The following is a 20191-nucleotide window of genomic DNA, read 5'->3' as shown; positions in this document are numbered from 1 at the left end:
TGACAAATAAAGAGGGCATGACCATGCACATACATATCATGATGAGTATAGTGAGATTTAATTGGGCATTACGACAAAGTACATAGACCGCCATCCAACTGCATCTATGCCTAAAAAGTCCACCTTCAAAGTTATCATCCGAACCCCCTCCGGTATTAAGTTGCTAACAACAGAGACAATTGCATTAAGTATTGCGCGTAATGTAACTAGTGACTACATCCTTGAACATAGCACCAATGTTTTATCCCTAGTGGCAACAAGACATCCATAACCTTAGAGGTTCTTGTCACCCCTCCAGATTCACGGAGACATGAACCCACTATCGAGCATAAATACTCCCTCTTGGAGTTACAAGCATCTACTTGGCCAGAGCATCTACTAGTAACGGAGAGCATGCAAGATCATAAACAACACATAGATATAACTTTGATAATCAACATAACAAGTATTCTCTATTCATCGGATCCCAACAAACGCAACATATAGAATTACAGATAGATGATCTTGATCATGTTAGGCAGCTCACAAGATCCGACAATGATAGCACAATGGGGAGAAGACAACCATCTAGCTACTGCTATGGACCCATAGTCCAGGGGTAGACTACTCACACATCACACCGGAGGCGACCATGGCGGCGTAGAGTCCTCCGGGAGATGATTCCCCTCTCCGGCAGGGTGCCGAAGGCGATCTCCTGGATCCCCCGAGATGGGATCGGCGTTGGCGGCGTCTCTGGAAGGTTTTCCGTATCGTGGCTCTCGGTACTGGGGGTTTCGTCATGGAGGCTTTAAGTAGGCGAAAGGGCAAGTCAGGAGGGGGCACGAGGGCCCCACACCACAGGCCGGCGCGGCCAAGGGGGGGGCCGCGCCGCCCTAGGGTTTGGGCACCCCGTGGCCCCACTTCGTTTCGTCTTCGGACTTCTGGAAGCTTCGTGGCAAAATAGGACCACAGGCGTTGATTTCGTCCAATTCCGAGAATATTTCGTTACTAGGATTTCTGAAACCAAAACAGCAGAAAACCAGGAACTGGCACTTCGGCATCTTGTTAATAGGTTAGTTCCAGAAAATGCACGAATATGACATAAAGTGTGCATAAAACATGTAGATAACATCAATAATGTGGCATGGAACATAAGAAATTATCGATACGTTGGAGACGTATCAGCATCCCCAAGCTTAGTTCTGCTCGTCCCGAGCAGGTAAAATGATAACACAGATAATTTCTGGAGTGACATGCCATCATAACCTTGATCATACTATTTGTAAAGCATATGTAGTGAATGCAGCGATCAAAACAATGTATATGACATGAGTAAACAAGTGAATCATAAAGCAAAGACTTTTCATGAATAGCACTTCAAGACAAGCATCAATTAAGTCTTGCATAAGAGTTAACTCATAAAGCAATAATTCATAGTAAAAGCATTGAAGCAACACAAAGGAAGATTAAGTTTCAGCGGTTGCTTTCAACTTATAACATGTATATCTCATGGATATTGTCAACATAGAGTAATATAATAAGTGCAATAAGCAAATATGTAGGAATCAATGCACGGTTCACACAAGTGTTTGCTTCTTGAGGTGGAGAGAAATAGGTGAACTGACTCAACATTGAAAGTAAAAGAATGGTCCTCCATAGAGGAAAAGCATCGATTGCTATATTTGTGCTAGAGCTTTGATTTTGAAAACATGAAACAATTTTGTCAACGGTAGTAATAAAGCATATGTATTATGTAAATTATATCTTACAAATTGCAAGCCTCATGCATAGTATACTAATAGTGCCCGCACCTTGTCCTAATTAGCTTGGACTACCGGATCATCACAATGCACATGTTTTAACCAAGTGTCACAAAGGGGTACCTCTATGCCGCCTGTACAAAGGTCTAAGGAGAAAGCTCGCATTGGATTTCTCGCTATTGATTATTCTTCAACTTAGACATCCATACCGGGACAACATAGACAACAGATAATGGACTCCTCTTTTATGCATAAGCATGTAACAACAATTAATAATTTTCTCATTTGAGATTGAGGATATATGTCCAAAACTGAAACTTCCACCATGGATCATGGCTTTAGTTAGCGGCCCAATGTTCTTCTCTAACAATATGCATGCTTAACCATAAGGTGGTAGATCTCTCTTACTTCAGACAAGACGGACATGCATAGCAACTCACATGAAATTCAACAATGAATAGTTGATGGCGTCCCCAGTGAACATGGTTATCGCACAACAAGCAACTTAATAAGAGATAAAGTGCATAATTACATATTCAATACCACAATAGTTTTTAAGCTATTTGTCCCATGAGCTATATATTGCAAAGGTGAATGATGGAATTTTAAAGGTAGCACTCAAGAAATTTACTTTGGAATGGCGGAAAATACCATGTAGTAGGTAGGTATGGTGGACACAAATGGCATAGTGGTTGGCTCAAGTATTTTGGATGCATGAGAAGTATTCCCTCTCGATACAAGGTTTTAGGCTAGCAAGGCTTATTTGAAACAAACACAAGGATGAACCGGTGTAGCAAAACTCACATAAAAGACATATTGAAAACATTATAAGACTCTACACCGTCTTCCTTGTTGTTCAAACTCAATACTAGAAATTATCTAGACCTTAGAGAGACCAAATATGCAAACCAAATTTTAGCATGCTCTATGTATTTCTTCATTAATGGGTGCAAAGCATATGATGCAAGAGCTTAAACATGAGCACAACAATTGCCAAGTATCACATTACCCAAGACATTTATAGCAATTACTACATGTATCATTTTCCAATTCCAACCATATAACAATTTAACGAAGGAGAAACTTCGCCATGAATACTATGAGTAGAAACCAAGGACATACTTGTCCATATGCTACAGCGGAGCGTGTCTCTCTCCCATAAAGTGAATGCTAGGATCCATTTTATTCAAACAAAACAAAAACAAAAACAAACCGACGCTCCAAGCAAAGCACATAAGATGTGATGGAATAAAAATATAGTTTCAGGGGAGGAACCTGATAATGTTGTCGATGAAGAAGGGGATGCCTTGGGCATCCCCAAGCTTAGATGCTTGAGTCTTCTTGATATATGCAGGGGTGAACCACCGGGGCATCCCCAAGCTTAGAGCTTTCACTCTCCTTGATCATGTTGCATCATACTCCTCTCTTGATCCTTGAAAACTTCCTCCACACCAAACTTAGAACAACTCATTAGAGGGTTAGTGCACAATAAAAATTAACATATTCAGAGGTGACACAATCATTCTTAACACTTCTGGATATTGCATAATGCTACTGGACATTAATGGATCAAAGAAATTCATCCAACATAGCAAAAGAGGCAATGCGAAATAAAAGGCAGAATCTGTCAAAACAGAACAGTTCGTATTGACGAATTTTAAAATGGCACCAGACTTGCTCAAATGAAAATGCTTAAATTGAATGAAAGTTGCGTACATATCTGAGGATCATGCACGTAAATTGGCTTAATTTTCTGAGTTACCTACAGGGAGGTAGACCCAGATTCGTGACAGCAAAGAAATCTGGAACTGCGCAGTAATCCAAATCTAGTACTTACTTTTCTATCAACGGCTTAACTTGGCACAATAAAACACTAAACTAAGATAAGGAGAGGTTGCTACAGTAGTAAACAACTTCCAAGACACAAAATAAAAACAAAGTACTGTAGGTAAAAACATGGGTTGTCTCCCATAAGCGCTTTTCTTTAACGCCTTTCAGCTAGGCGCAGAAAGTGTATATCAAGTATTATCAAGAGACGAAGTGTCAACATCATAATTGGTTCTCATAATAGAATCAAAAGGTAACTTCATTCTCTTTCTAGGGAAGTGTTCCATACCTTTCTTGAGAGGAAATTGATATTTTATATTACCTTCCTTCATATCAATGATAGCACCAACAGTTCGAAGAAAAGGTCTTCCCAATATAATGGGACAAGATGCATTGCATTCAATATCCAAGACAACAAAATCAACGGGGACAAGGTTATTGTTAACGGTAATGCGAACATTATCAACTTTCCCCAAAGGTTTCTTTGTAGAATGGTCAGCAAGATTAACATCCAAATAACAATTTTTCAGCGGTGGCAAGTCAAGCATATCATAAATTTTCTTAGGCATAACAGAAATACTTGCACCAAGATCACATAAAGCATTACAATCAAAATCTTTAACCTTCATTTTAATGATGGGCTCCCAACCATCCTCTAGCTTTCTAGGAATAGAGGCTTCGCGCTCTAGTTTCTCTTCTCTAGCTTTTATGAGAGCATTTGTAATATGATGCGTGAAAGCCAAATTTATAGTACTAGCATTAGGACTTTTAGCAAGTTTTTGTAAGAACTTTATAACTTCAGAGATGTGGCAATCATCAAAATTCAAACCATTATAATCTAAAGCAATGGGATCATCATCCCCAATGTTGGAAAAAATTTCAGCAGCTTTATCACAAGCGATTTCGACGATTTAGCGATTTGAAGCGGTTTCTCGCGCTTTGCATTAGAAGTGGAAACATTGCTAACACCAATTCTTTTATTATTATTAGTAGGAGGTGCAGCAACATGTGTAGCATTAGCATTACAAGTGGTGGTAATAGTCCAAACTTTAGCTACATTCTTCTCTTTAGCTAGTTTTTCATTTTCTTCTCTATCCCACCTAGCACGCAGCTTCAGCCATTAATCTTATATTCTCATTAATTCTAACTTGGATGGCATTTGCTGTAGTAACAATTTTATTATGATGATTCTCATTAGGCATAACTTTCGATTTCAAAAGATCAACATCAGCGACAAGACTATCGACTTTAGAAGCAAGTATATCAATTTTCCCAAGCTTTTCTTCAACAGATTTGTTAAAAGCAGTTTGTGTACTAATAAATTCTTTAAGCATGGCTTCAAGTCCAGGGGGTGTGTTCCTATTATTGTTGTAAGAATTCCCATAAGAATTACCATAGCCGTTGCCATTATTATAAGGATATGGCCTATAGTTGTTACTAGAATTGTTCCGGTAAGCATCGTTGTTGAAATTATTATTTTTAATGAAGTTTACATCAACATGTTCTTCTTGTGCAACCAATGAAGCTAACGGAACATTATTAGGATCAATATTAGTCCTATCATTCACAAGCATAGACATAATAGCATCAATCTTATCACTCAAGGAAGAGGTTTCTTCGACATAATTTACCTTCTTACCTTGTGGAGCTCTTTCCGTGTGCCATTCAGAGTAGTTGATCATCATATTATCAAGAAGCTTTGTTGCTTCACCAAGAGTGATGGACATAAAGGTACCTCCAGCAGCTGAATCCAATAAATTCCGTGAAGAAAAATTTAGTCCTGCATAGAAGGTTTGGATGATCATCCAAGTAGTCAGTCCATGAGTTGGGCAATTTTTAACCAAAGATTTCATTCTTTCCCAAGCTTGAGCAACATGTTCAGTATCTAATTGTTTAAAATTCATTATGCTACTCCTCAAAGATATAATTTTAGCAGGGGGATAATATCTACCAATAAAAGCATCCTTGCATTTAGTCCATGAATCAATACTATTCTTAGGCAGAGATAGCAACCAATCTTTAGCTCTTCCTCTTAATGAGAAAGGGAACAATTTTAATTTTATAATGTCACCATCTACATCTTTATATTTTTGCATTTCACATAGTTCAACAAAATTATTAAGATGGGCAGCAGCATCATCAGAACTAACACTGAAAATTGCTCTCGCATAACAAGATTTAGTAAAGCAGGTTTAATTTCAAAGAATTCTGCTGTAGTAGCAGGTGGAGCAATAGGTGTGCATAAGAAATCATTATTATTTGTGGTTGTGAAGTCACACAACTTAGTATTTTCAGGGTTGGCCATTTTAGCAACAGTAAATAAAGCAAACTAGATAAAGTAAATGCAAGTAACTAATTTTTTTGTGTTTTTGATATAGCAGACAAGATAGCAAATAAAGTAAAACTAGCAACTAATTTTTTTTGTATTTTGATTTAGTGCAGCAAACAAAGTAGTAAATAAAACTAAGCAAGACAAAAACAAAGTAAAGAGATTGAGAAGTGGAGACTCCCCTTGCAGCGTGTCTTGATCTCCCCGGCAATGGCGCCAGAAAAAGAGCTTGATGGCGTGTAACTCACACGTTCGTTGGGAACCCCAAGAGGAAGGTATGATGCGCACAGCAGCAAGTTTTCCCTCAGAAAGAAACCAAGGTTTATCGAACCAGGAGGAGCCAAGAAGCACGTTGAAGGTTGATGGCGGCGGGATGTAGTGCGGCGTAACACCAGGGATTCCGGTGCCAACGTGGAACCTGCACAACACAACCAAAGTACTTTGCCCCAACGAAACAGTGAGGTTGTCAATCTCACCGGCTTGCTGTAACAAAGGATTAACCGTATTGTGTGGAAGATGATTGTTTGCAGAAAAAAGTAGAACAGTATTGCAGTAGATTGTATTTCAGTAAAGAGAATTGGACCGGGGTCCACAGTTCACTAGAGGTGTCTCTCCCATAAGACAAACAGCATGTTGGGTGAACAAATTACAGTTGGGCAATTGACAAATAAAGAGGACATGACCATGCACATACATATCATGATGAGTATAGTGAGATTTAATTGGGCATTACGACAAAGTACATAGACCGCCATCCAACTGCATCTATGCCTAAAAAGTCCACCTTCAGGTTATCATCCGAACCCCCTCCAGTATTAAGTTGCTAACAACAGACAATTGCATTAAGTATTGCGCGTAATGTAACTAGTGACTACATCCTTGAACATAGCACCAATGTTTTATCCCTAGTGGCAACAACACATCCATAACCTTAGAGGTTCTTGTCACCCCTCCAGATTCACGGAGACATGAACCCACTATCGAGCATAAATACTCCCTCTTGGAGTTACAAGCATCTACTTGGCCAGAGCATCTACTAGTAACGGAGAGCATGCAAGATCATAAACAACACATAGATATAACTTTGATAATCAACATAACAAGTATTCTCTATTCATCGGATCCCAACAAACGCAACATATAGAATTACAGATAGATGATCTTGATCATGTTAGGCAGCTCACAAGATCCGACAATGATAGCACAATGGGGAGAAGACAACCATCTAGCTACTGCTATGGACCCATAGTCCAGGGGTAGACTACTCACACATCACACCGGAGGCGACCATGGCGGCGTAGAGTCCTCCGGGAGATGATTCCCATCTCCGGCATGGTGACTGAGGCGATCTCCTGGATCCCCCGAGATGGGATCGGCGTTGGCGGCGTCTCTGGAAGGTTTTCCGTATCGTGGCTCTCGGTACTGGGGGTTTCGTCACGGAGGCTTTAAGTAGGCGGAAGGGCAAGTCAGGAGGGGGCACGAGGGCCCCACACCACAGGCCGGCGCGGCCAAGGGGGGGGCCGCGCCGCCCTAGGGTTTGGGCACCCCGTGGCCCCACTTCGTTTCGTCTTCGGACTTCTGGAAGCTTCGTGGCAAAATAGGACCCTGGGCATTGATTTCGTCCAATTCCGAGAATATTTCGTTACTAGGATTTCTGAAACCAAAAACAGCAGAAACAAAGAATCGGCACTTCGGCATCTTGTTAATAGGTTAGTTCCAGAAAATGCACGAATATGACATAAAGTGTGCATAAAACATGTAGATAACATCAATAATGTGGCATGGAACATAAGAAATTATCGATACGTTGGAGACGTATCAGTTACCTCAATAGTTTATATTCCAGAAAAATGCCTGAGATAATTACTTAGAGTTCTTCTCAAGGTATGATGATATAATCATCTTGATGATTGGGTAGTTATCTCCCTAAAGTTCAAGTGTTGCCTCAACTACTTGAGTGTAACTCCATAACTTGATCTCCCTCATATAGGAATAGTTATTCTAGGGTTTATGTTGTTCTCCTAGTATCTCTTCCTTACTTTATCAATTCATGGCTTTGGTTTATTCCATTTATACTAGCTCATCTCACCATTCTAAGATTAAATGGTTTTATCTCCTTATCCTTTAGTTCAAGGTTGTCCTTGATTCTTAATTAGATAAAGTTAAGATTGGGATGAATTGTCTCTCTCATTTGGGAAAGACTTAAATACTAACCTAAGGTTAGGCTCCATAGAGAATGATGTGATATCAATATCTATGTTTAGCATTAATGGTTTCTCTCTCTGGGCAATATCTTAAATAATATCCTAGGGTTCCGCTTAAAGATGATGATTTGAATACATGGATGTATATCCAGGGTTTAGCTCAAGGTTTGTGATTGCTTCTCTAATACATAATATAGAACTCTCACTTCTCTAGGTTTGATGTATTATGATTTGAAATAGAGAAGAATCCATACTTCTAGAGTTGATCTCCTTGTCATGTTTCCAAGAATGAAGTGGAATCAATACCAAGAGGTGCATGGTAGGAACATGAATTAGTTTAAGACATGGAAAAGGTAAGTCAAGAATAGTTTCTTCATTTTATTGTTACTTGATTCCCAATTAAACAGATATCCACATGTTATGGCAAAGAATACCATATTATGATCTTTTATAAGATCAAGCAATTGATCATTTATTAATATGTTATTGTGTTGGTTTTAATTCCATTTGATCTAACTCCTTAGATCAAATTATCTCTACCCAAAACAAGGTTTTAAACAAAGGTCACATTGAGGTTTATAACACTTGACTTGATGAGTTACTTCAATTCCACCAAGGTCAAGTGAAACTTTAGTTACTGTGACTGTTTTACTTTAAAGCGCGAAAATTCCCCGGATTTTCTATGCATGAATGCAATGCACACATCTATTTTCTCTATTTTTGTAACCCCAAATCCTGGGATATTACAAGGACTTTCCATTGCATTTGGTGCATCGGTTTGAATTTTCCACGGTGATACGCTGAAGTGATAGTTCGTGAGTTGTTTTCTTTAGGTGCTTGTACCCGAAACTTGTTTATCTTGGGTCCTTGGACCCTAGATGTCTTGGTGACCTTGGCGGTGTTCTTGAGGCCTCCAACTAAGTTGTGGAGATCTCTTCATGTTTGCGACCTTTTTTTGCAATTACTTGGGAGCCTCCAATTGTTGTGGAGTTTTCTCCAAGCTTGTACAAGTTAGGTGACTACCCTCAAGGGTATCATAGTGAATCGAGGTTTTCCCTTTTGGTGGGGAGGATAAAAAAAAGAATACGGTGAGCCATCGTGACATTTGGGGAGCATTGTGCCTCCACACTGCTCCAATGGAGATTAGCACCTGCAAGGATTTGAACTTCTGTGCACATCATCGTATCTATGTTCCCTCGGTTACTCCTATACCCAAGCTCTTTCATTATTCACTTTACTTTGTGATAGCCTTCATGTTTGAAGTTATATCTGTTACTATCAAATAGTTTCTTGTCTTGCTTAACATAAGTTGTTGGTGCACTTAAGTGAACCCTAGTTGATATAGATTTTGTGCTTGAAAAATTAAACACTAGTTTTATGCCGCACTTTTAAACCTATCTCATTTTTTAAAATCACATATTCACCCCTCTCTAGATGACATACGTGTTCTTTCACTTAGTGCATCATGCTTTCATGATGATATATGATCCACATCAGGTTTTGCATACTCGTTGGTCCTAATTTGATATCATGGAGTGCCCAAAAACAAGTCACCGTTCCTCGCTCTAGTACGGTAGATCAATAAAAAATGGCTTGGCAAATGTCACAACTGAGTTGATTTGGGTTGAAGCCTTGGTGCGTGAACTTGGTGTTTCTCTTAGAGAATGACCATGTCTTTGGTGTGACAACCTTGATGGTACTTATCTCTCTGAAAATCCTACATTTCATGCCCACACAAATATATTGAGAGTGACTATTGTTAGGGCAATATGATTGTTGTATTGCCAGGGGGCCAAAGGCCACAATATATAGTACATGTACAGGTGCAAATATGCAGGAAACCCCCTAACATATGGGGAAACTATAATATACAGATATATACATCTAACAACTATCACTTTGTTTGTAAAAAAGTCACCAACAAGTTATTGGATATCAGATTCATCTCCAACAAAGATGAAGTGGTTGATGACTTAACAAAAATATTACTTGTAAAAAATTCTAGATGTGTTTAAGCGTACTCTCATCCTCTCTCTCGATTAGAGGGGGGGTGGTGGTGGTGTTAGACATGCAATCAGGGTAGCATAGGACGTGATATAGTATGCCAAAACTGTGTTCTACCCGTATCGTTCGGTTTACAATGGACCTGTAGCTCCCTCCGATCCATTATAAGTGTCATGCTTTTAGTTAAAATTTAGATAAATTTAAACTAAAACCATAACATTTATTATGGATCTGAGGGAGCACATGTTGTCACTTTGATAACGAGGGCTAGCGTAGAGCCGTAGACACAACGACAATATATGGCACTTACGCATTCAATTTATTATTATCACTAGAAAACTAAAACATGTCGCTATCTTAGATGGTGCAACAGAAGAGATGGATAACGAGCCAAGTCAATCATATATGGCACCAAACTCCAAATTTCAATTCGCCGTTCTCAAATCCTTGAACGATCTAATCTTGGAAGGTCCTCAAATTCTTGGTATGCACACCGCAGAGACAACTATCTTTCCCTATGTCCGTTGCAACACAAGGTACACTAAACCCTTTGCCTCCTTTCCATGAAGTTCGCTTAGTCACGAGCTCTTTGACGAAGCCGTCGAGCTTCTCTATGCTGACGTTGGGCATGACTACAAAAACTAGCGTGCTGCTCAATGCATTCAGGGACACACTTACTCCTATCTCCTTGAGACGGTTCGCAAGGTAATGAGCGTTTGCCAAGCACTTCTCGACATCCTCACGGATGCCTCGGTAACCCTTCTTGTTCAGCGTGTACCACATGAACATCGGTGTGTGCCCGTTCCGGCTCCCCATGATAGTCGCATCTCTAGATGATATGCACTCGATGTCGGTAGAGAGAACTTTTATGCGCTCGAGCCTTGTTATTACCACACCACATGGCACCGGGCATCCCAATAACTTGTGACCAAACACGCAAAGAATAAAGCAAAAAAAAAATCGAAGATAGAAGAGCCCAGTTTCCAAATGAAGAAATGGAAACTCGAAAAGGATCCTTCTGATTCTCAAAAAACACTAAGCGCTATGAGAGCCAATCATTAAATAAAAGAAGGACTTGCTTGGGTTCAGGTCAAGCAGGAAGCCAATGCACCTTACTTAGACGAATAAGAAAGCCAATCGCACTTCCCTGCGCTTTACAACTTTTGGTTCCATATCTTCCAAAACCAAGTTGTGTACCATCCGGTTCGCGACCCCCTCCTTTCCATGGCCATTCACGGGAAGATCAACCACTCGTGCCCGAGATCACTATCCAATCAAAAACCAGACTTCCAAGATCCATCTCACTCAGACCCTTTAGAATGTATCCTCCTTCCTTGTTGAAATACACACTTCCAATAGGCTTCTTGAATGTCACCTTTGGTGCCTAGAAAAATACATAGTAAAAAATCAAGCTAGTCAAGCCATTGTTGTCCATAGATTTTAAGTGGCAAGCAGATTATGACACAAGAAAAGTATCATTACTACTTGAACGCCAGAAAAAGATGCAATGCACATGTGCTGAAATAGCCGATGTGACAGTACAAGTTAACACGGCTCACTTGTTTGATAAATGGCATCATAAGGCCGGCCAGAGCACCATCACAATGGATGTAAAATCGATCTTGAAATCCACATTTTTCAAGTGTTTTTATAATCCTGTCAAGGTCATCAATTGCTCCCTTGACGGTTGTCCCTGCAAGAAAGAGATGCAAAAACAAAAGATCCAAGATCCATCAACATGAGCCCGTTTTAAGTAAATCAATTTTGAACCATTCCATGTGTATGTGTGACTAGCGCGTGAAAGCATGGCTGTAACCTATATTCACGTTGATAATCGCTGGACTCTTGGGGTTCTGCATCAGCCTGGATTCGAAATCTGCGCAGTTCATCTCTCCAGTTACCATAGTGTCGATCTTGATGCACTCAACTCTGTACATCCTAGCCGCCTTGAAGATGGAGTAATGTGACTCACGGGACGTGTATATAATCCCATCAGGAAAAAGCTCTCTCCTGCATGTGAAAACCACAAAGGAAAAGTTAAACATTTCGTCTGAAATTCATATACACATTCGCACCGGCAAGAGATACATGCATATAGATAGCGAGGTACACTAACCCGATTAGTAGGCCGTGTAGATTTCCCTCGGTGCCGCAGTTGGTGATGTAGCCCCAGTAGTTGTCCGGCTGGAGGTCCCAGAGGTGAGCGCACCAGTCAAGCACGGTGACCTCAAACTGCCTGGAGTGCACGCCGTAGTTGCTCTCGATGAAAGGATCGCCCAGGTTGTTGATGGAGAACCTTTGGAACTACGCGAGCAAGCTGAAATCGAATTCTAGATTATACGGGTATCCTGCAATATGAAAAATATCTTCTTTTTTTCGATGGTACGTCAATGGCGTACCAAATCTTTATAGAAGAAAGCAAGGTAACATGTACAAGAAGCCAACCCATCATCTGCGAACAGCGAGGGTGGGAAACTCCACACACGCACACACTCACTCCCTAGACCTACTCTCTCACAATATGTGACTCCTCTCCTCTCTTGGCTAGTTTCCACAGCTCGAACTCCTCTTTAATGCGGCTCAACATCTGGTTTGTGGAGAAATGAAGAGTAGTGTTTCCAAACACTCTCGCATTCCGTTTTTTCCAAATGTGCCACGCAATAAGGATCACCAACGTGTCGAAACTTTTCCTATCCTTCTTCCTCACAAGCTCCCTTGCTGACGACCACCACGATTCCAACGAACTATCCCTATTGGGTTCGACAATGTTCAGCCCTGCCGCGGTGATGCAGCCGAACCAAACCTGACGAGCGTAAGGGCAGCGCATCAGCACGTGATCCAGAGTGTCCTCCTCCTGCAGGCACCAGTAGCAGGCCGCCGATCGATCTTGCAGACCATGCTTGTGCCTTCTGTCTGAAGTCCAAAGGCGATATCTCAGAGCTAACCAGGCGAAAATCTTGCACTTTGGTGGCGCGAATGAGTACCAGATGGGTCTGAACATGCTAAAATCCTCCAGCCCCAAGCAGAGCATCCTGTATGTATCCTTAGCAGAATACTCTCCATTGGCCGATCCAAGCCAAGAGAACCTATCTGGCCTGCTAACGTCCCTGTCAACCAGCTCAATATTCTCCCAGAGGCTGATGCATTGCGCCCAACCTTCTAAGGACAGCTCCGGGCCAAGGTCTCTGATCCAACTGTTGTCCAAGAGCGCCTCCGCCACCGTCCTAGAGTTCTTCCTTCTGGTGGCCACCGACTCGAACACCAGCGGCGCAATATCTTCCACGCAGCTGCCGTGGATCCATCTATCGTGCCAGAACAGGAGCTTGTGCCCGTCCCCTACCTCCAGCTTGGCAAAACTACGGAAGACCGCTCGTGCCTTGGGATCCAAGGTCAGGCTTAGCCCCTGCCAGGGCCGACTGTCATCAGTCCGGCGCAACCACTCCCACCTGACTCGCAGCGCTAAACCCTGAAGCCGAAGATCTTTGACTCCAAGCCCTCCAAACCTTTTGGGTTTACAGATATTGTCCCAGGCAACAAGGCATTGACCACCGTTCGCCCGGTTCTTTCCGACCCAGAAAAACCCCTTGAGATGTTTCTCCACCTCCTCCAGCAGCCAGCAAGGTGGATCATCGACAATGATGTGATGAATTGGCCTAGCAAGCATGACCGAGTTGATCAAGGTCAAGCGACCTGCCCGAGCGATGAGACCATGTTGCCAGGCCGGAAGCGTGTGAATCACAGCATCCAACATAGGTTGCCATTCAGATTTAGTGAGCGGCCTCGGGGCGAGTTGCAGCCCAAGATACTTGATCGGGAAGTCTTGACTTCTGCAGCCAATAATGGTTTTGGTTCTGCTGAGATCCTCGTCGGTCCACATGCAAAATAAAACGAAAACTTATACTACATGACAAATGTGCGTGACACGGTAATATAATATTATCCTGAGTTTAAACAAAGATATCAAGGGGGCGGCTCGGGCGACCCAAACCCTAGCTCAGCCGCCGCCCCTCCTCCCCCTCCACCTCCTCTCACCGCCGCCGGAGGACGCCGCCGGGCGAAGGCCGCGCGGCTGACGGTGGCGGCGGGCCTTCCTCCTCTCGCGCGCGTCGTGTTGGGCAGGGGCCTCTCCCCATCGGGCGATTGGAGCTCCAGCCGGAGCGGCGTGGCGACCCTGGTTGGCGCGGCATTTCCAGCGGAGTTGGGCGCGGGGGCCCCGGGATCCTCGGCAGTGCAGCGGCCGCGGTGGCCGCGTGGCTGGCGCGGCGGCAGGTCCTGGGAGCTCAAGTCTGCGGGCATCGGCGTTCGTCCTCGATCCCCGCGTCGGTGTTGGTCGGCGCCCCCTCTATGTGGCGTTCTGGTGGCGCCCACGGTGCTCTTTGGCAGTGCTCCGTCGGCTGCAGGCTGTGCAGCCTGGCCTCTCATCTCCACGAGGTGCGGTGGGTGACGGTCGTGCTCGCGGAGCTTTCTGGTCTGGTTTGGTGGTGGTGGTGGCTGTTGCACGGCGTCGGCGCACGAGGTGTGCGGGATGCTGATGGTGGTGGAGCGAGTTGGTTGTCGGAGTCGATGAGCTGTTTGGATTCCCCGACTCGGCGGTCAGGCGAACACGACTTCGTTTCGGTGTGCTCTGGGTGAAAACCCTGCACCGGCCTCGGCCGATGCCGGTGATGGCGGCGCTCTCGGTCGTCGCTCCCCTCTTGGTGGCATCACTGTGGAGGCCCTTCACTGCAAGTGCTGTTGTTCGTTTTGTCTGTCTTGTCGGTTTCTTCCTCGGCCTATCTTCGGCTAGGTGGTGCGCAGCCCCAGGGGTCAGCGTGGTTGTCAGAGCGGTTAAGGAAACTAAGCTAAACAAATCGCCCTGATTGCCGGCGCACTTTGACGTGTCACCGTCGGTCGACGACATATTGATCTATTTGTTGTGAACCCATTTGACTTAGTTTGGATTCACCATTTTTTATTTTCGTGCGGTTATATTTATGTACTCCATGTGCAGGGCGAGATATTTTTTTAAGGGAAAAAAGGCATAAGGCCATATATTATCTGAAACCAGCCCTACGAGAACATCCTTGCAAGAAAAAGGAACACAGTCCTCCAAAAGTTCAGCACCATCTTCGTTCTGCATCTCTCGATGGCGTGTCGTGAGCATAGGTCGATGCCGCCTCTGGGTCTCCGGTGTAGAAAAGCTCGTCTCGGAGAAAGCTTGAAAAAAACACATCTGCTTAAGCAGCGGTTGGGAAGTCATTGACGTAGACCAGAAGATATCGGCGACCACAATCTCAAGAGATTGCCGCCCCCGGAGAAGCCAATACCTAGACGGACCCGGAGATAATCCTAGATCCGGCCAAATGGAGAAGGGGGGAAACCAAACTCGCAATTTACCTAACGAAGCCGTACATGGTGAGCTTCATCATGTGGAGGTGGAACTTGGTGAGACCAATATGATGTGACATCATCCCCTCCACAAAATGTCGCTGCCGTAGAGAGACACTCATCACGCTAGACCTAGTGTCTGACAATCGGCTCAAAACTCCAACATGTAGCTCCTCAGGGGAAGAACACCAATCCGGTGCGGTCTGAGGGACCCTTATTCTCATTTCCGCTGGTGCCCTTCACTGAAGACGGAGAACTCGAAGACTCTATGGGTCCGGACACATCGATCCAAGGTTCCCCATCCCCGTGTTGCCTCAACGACCGGTCGAGGGCAGGGGAACCAACAGCGGTGGCACAGGCAACTGAGGATACTGTGGATCGGCTTCTGATCGCCCATATGCGAGAGATCTAGAAAAAACGGTTTGTGGAATAGCTTTTGTGCAAGGAAAAAATCTTATGCATGGAGAGATAATGTAATAGCGTGTGGCGGGTGTATTAGTAGAATCTCATCCTTATAGGCAGTACATGCATGTATGATGTTAATTATGACATGAGGAAATTAAATACTCCTACTAAGTTTGAATATTTAAAATGGTCTATCTCCTAAATAGTTAATTCGATTGGTTGTCTGTTATCACCGTTGAGTTCGCATTAATGAGGGTTTGAAAAGTAGATTCCATGTTTTGATGCTTAGACGGTTTTTTTGGTTGCACCAGTTGATATTTGTATACAGCGGTTGCTAAATTAACAATAAACTTCCAAGCTGATAATACTGCATAGTTTTATTGTAATGTAGAGCTATAGAGTATGTACTTCTAGTGTTTCCAATAACTAAGAGGTTTTGGCCAGGTGGTGCTGCAAGGGGACCCACTTTCTCCTGTCCTCTTCGACTTCATGGTTGATGCACTGGCGGCGATTTTGGCCTGGAGTTTTAGCATCTTTTTTCGAAATATGGAACATAGTCCTGGCATGTACATCAAAGTAATGCATGCAACCTTTATGTATCTTTTTCCAGCAGATGTTTTTTTTGTATCTAGCCCTTTACTTCTTGCATATCTACTTTATTTGTCTTTGTGCTAGATCTAGTTTGCTTGTTTGTTGCTTAAATGTTAGTTACTCTAATCTGGTTAACATTTGTTAATATCCTATTTGTCTCCTTTAGTTATGTTGTAGTAACTATGTTTCAACCCAACCATTTCAACCATACAATATTCAAAGTGTCTTCTTCATTTTATTCATATGGAACTGAAGGTTTCATTTTATCAAAAGATATGATGGGGAGATAATGGAAGATGATTAACATCTTTAATCTCATGTACAATTACTAATCACTAATCGGTTTCTTCTTGTTCCTTTGGCAGAAGTTTTTGATCCTTTCGAGACCATCTTGAAGAGAAGACGGAACAATGGCAAATGTAATGCGCACCCAATTTTCCATTCCGAGAACACTCCCTACATTTCAGATACACAAATATATAAGTTGGACCATATGGAGATAAAAATAGAATCATAATCACGTTTCCTTTATTTTTGAAAGAGTGGAACAATAACGATCGTATGTACTAAAGGATCATGGTTCATATTTTCCTGCATGTATTACCAATTTATACACTGTGTTGTATATAGCCCCTATATTTAAGTGATAGGATAACTTATATACATATATTTATTGTCGCGGTACACTTCGATATGATTGAAAGGTGATATGTTTTCCGATCGCAAACTACAATAATGTATATGTTCCTTGCTCTCGCAATTTATGTGTGTCATGTTACTAAGAGGATGAGTATGCTCACGAAAATATTCACTACATTGGTATATTTCATTTTTTTCATGATAAAAAATGATGTATTTTGCGATTCAGGAGGACCAAACAAAATAATCATTTCTCATGTAAGTTTTTCTTAAATGAGAATATACATTTCTACCTGGGCATAGAATAACCGATTCTTCCTTTGCGAGCTTGCAGCAAAAATCAATGTCATCGTGGATCTCCTCCAAAAGATGTAAGTTCAGTTTCACCTGTTTACATTGATTTTAATATAAGCTTACCCAGAACCATTTAAGATTTCTAGAAAATAACAACAATTTGTGTAATATATTTTGTCATCATCATGTCATAGTAACAACAAATACAAACGAAGTTTTAACATGACTAGTACTTACAATAAGATTTGTCTATCGTCTTTACTCTTCAAAATGTATATATATTCTCAAAGAAAATAAAATAATCCTTTTTATTGGCATTCCCTAAGAATATACTTTATTGTAATATACTTATGACTTAGATAAAACTTTGCAATGCATTGCAGTTTCAAATTAATCCTTCTTACTTTACGTCTTCTTAGAATGTACTTTATATAAATAGACTTACCATAACAAACATGGATCCTTGTGGCTTGTGAGGACAACTGATGTATTTGTTTTCCTTTATATTTTTGTAACATATTTCTGACGATTCCTTTAGTAGACCAATAATCCTCTTAAAGAAATCTTCTTTCGTGTTTTCAAGAATTTGTGGAAGAGCTCCCTAATCAATTTGACAGTACAAAAAAATCACTAAATCAGTTGTCTTAAATAAATGTAAAAGAGATCAATAATACTAAAAATACAGAAGCTGCTAGTGGTAAAGGAGTGCTAAGAAAAATGCATGTATATGTATTTGATAAATTCTTTCACATCTAAATAGTGCAAACTTGACAGAGAATAATGTAGTGTGTTCACAATGCTATGCATATCTTCTAAGCTTAGTTTAACTTGTATATGTTTTATTTATCGAATCAAATATAACAAATGCAAATAATTAAAAGAATGTATTTTTATTTAGTCATGTTTGACATTGACCTTCAAAGTGAACAAAAATATAGTAACCTGTTACCGAGCATGTGGTAGCTACAACGTAGTCACAAAAGAATAGGACAAGAATGGGTAAAACAAAAACAAAAAAACTAACCTGAATGAAAGTTGCCGGGTCTGTTGAGACATTTAGGTAGTTCGTAATCGAGGTAGCGATCTAAAAAAAACATTAATAACATGATTAGCAAAATGCTAACGCCCACAACAATATACAAAAAGAGTCTTAGATAGCTACCTTAGTTTCTTGCAAAATTCTTTTGGGATCATATACGGCTACCCAACCAAGTCTCCATCCAGGCACTATCCATGACTTAGATAGAGATCCTATGGCCAATACTGGGGCAATGTGCCCAAACACACCCATTGGGATAAACGGAGCGCTGCCGAGAACCAACTTGCCATAGACCTCATCAGCAATGACCAATATCCCAAGCTTTCTTGCTACCTCTGCCACCTAAATGACATCAAGTACACGATTACTACTGCTGGCCAAAAATGATTAGCAAACGTAATGCACATCTAAATAGACTGATCTACAAGGTAAAGGATCCCAACCTTGGCCAAATGCTCGTAGGAATAAACAGTCCCACAGGGATTGTTCGGATTTATAATGACCATAGCAACCGTGTTCTTGTCAGCGATAGACTCCAGCGCGTCGATATCGATCTCCCAGACCTTCTCGGGAAGGAGATCAAAATGCCGAACTTCTAACCTGTTGAACGCCGCCCGCGCCTCGTAGTTTGGATAGCCTGGTCTAGGAAGCAGGATGTTGGCGCCGGGTTGGGCCAGGACTGGGATTATGACCTCGATGGCTTGAGTTCCGCCAGCCGTCAGGAAGATGTCATCGGCTGATAGCTCGTAAGGCACATCCTTTGACAAATGCTCTGCCACGGCACTGTTATTTTCACAAGGTAGAAAGTTAACTGTTTGAAAAGGCGCTAAAGTCAAGCTGCATAGGGAAGAACATTGGACACATGCAGCGGCACATGCACATAGATAAACTAGGTAGGGTACAATGCATGAGAAAGCGAATTTCGTTACCTTCGTGCGGCGGGTAGGCCGACGCCGGCGGGGTAGCAGTTGAGCTCTCCGGTGCGCAGCGCGGCGGCGACAGCGTCCTCGGCCTCGACGGCGGTGCGGAAGGCCGGGAACACGGACGGGTCGCCGTGCGCCAGAGGCAGCACCGGACGCGGCCCGTTCTCCTCCACGCTCGCGCTGATCTTGAACCTTATCGCCCGGATGCTCTTCTTGGCGCCCGTGGTCGCCAGCACGCCGTCTTTGGCCCTCGCGAACTTCCAGTCCACCTCCTCCAGCACATGGCCATTGCTGTGGCCGTTACTCTTGCCATTGCTCTGGTGCGTCGCCACCTCCACATGGCCGTTACTCTTGCCGTTGCCGTGGCCGTTGCTCTGGTGCGTCGCCATGAGGAAACGAGTAGTGGTGGTGGTAGAAGATGAGTAGTGTTTTGTATATCGTTGCTGTCTGGTGCTTGACTCTCTGGAACGCGCGCTGGAGTTCATATATAGCCGTTGCCTTGACCGACTCGGATAGCATGAACCGGGGTGGCACCAGAGCAGCAAGAAGCACGCACGCTCACGTGGCATAGTTTGGGGCATCGTGTTTTGGTTTTATGCAGCGGCTACCAGCCCCTAAAAAAATAGGCAACGGGCGCACCGGGGGCAGGGCCGCGGCGGACCAGGACGCATGAACCATGCTTGTCGACTGCACCCATGTCAGCTCTACTTAGTTGTGCTCAAAGTCCACCATGAGAACTGTTGGATATGCAAAATCACAGTCGAGATTATTTGTTTCCTGGACTGTAACGTACAGTTTCTGTACCCAACTCAATAATGTAATGAAACTAT

At 42.7% G+C, this 20191-nt stretch overlaps 1 protein-coding gene across 1 annotated transcript; it reads right to left on the bottom strand.

Moving 5' to 3' along the window:
* Positions 1-16769: 16769 nt before the first annotated feature.
* Positions 16770-19798, bottom strand: LOC127318045 (nicotianamine aminotransferase A). Its single transcript, XM_051348663.2, has 7 exons — positions 19368-19798; positions 18882-19221; positions 18562-18780; positions 18424-18483; positions 17845-18000; positions 17399-17492; positions 16770-16922 (listed from the first exon to the last, which is right to left on the bottom strand). The coding sequence occupies exons 1-7, from the start codon at positions 19748-19750 to the stop codon at positions 16795-16797; spliced, it is 1380 nt and encodes a 459-aa protein (XP_051204623.1). The 5' UTR covers positions 19751-19798; the 3' UTR covers positions 16770-16794.
* Positions 19799-20191: the final 393 nt, after the last annotated feature.

Source organism: Lolium perenne, chromosome 7 (genome assembly GCF_019359855.2).
Source record: "Lolium perenne isolate Kyuss_39 chromosome 7, Kyuss_2.0, whole genome shotgun sequence".
In the NCBI taxonomy this organism is placed as follows: Eukaryota; Viridiplantae; Streptophyta; class Magnoliopsida; order Poales; family Poaceae; genus Lolium; species Lolium perenne.
This window is presented reverse-complemented; position numbering and strand designations above follow the sequence as displayed.

Bases quoted from the DNA above. Each gene is read 5' to 3' on its own strand.
- LOC127318045 (XM_051348663.2), bottom strand. From the start codon at position 19,750: ATGGCGACGCACCAGAGCAACGGCCACGGCAACGGCAAGAGTAACGGC. The intron at 19,222-19,367 runs GTAACGAAATTC...TGAAAATAACAG, and splicing joins GGCCTACCCGCCGCACGAAG to TGCCGTGGCAGAGCATTTGT. The intron at 16,923-17,398 runs GTAGAAATGTAT...TCTGAAATGTAG, and splicing joins ATCGGTTATTCTATGCCCAG to GGAGTGTTCTCGGAATGGAA.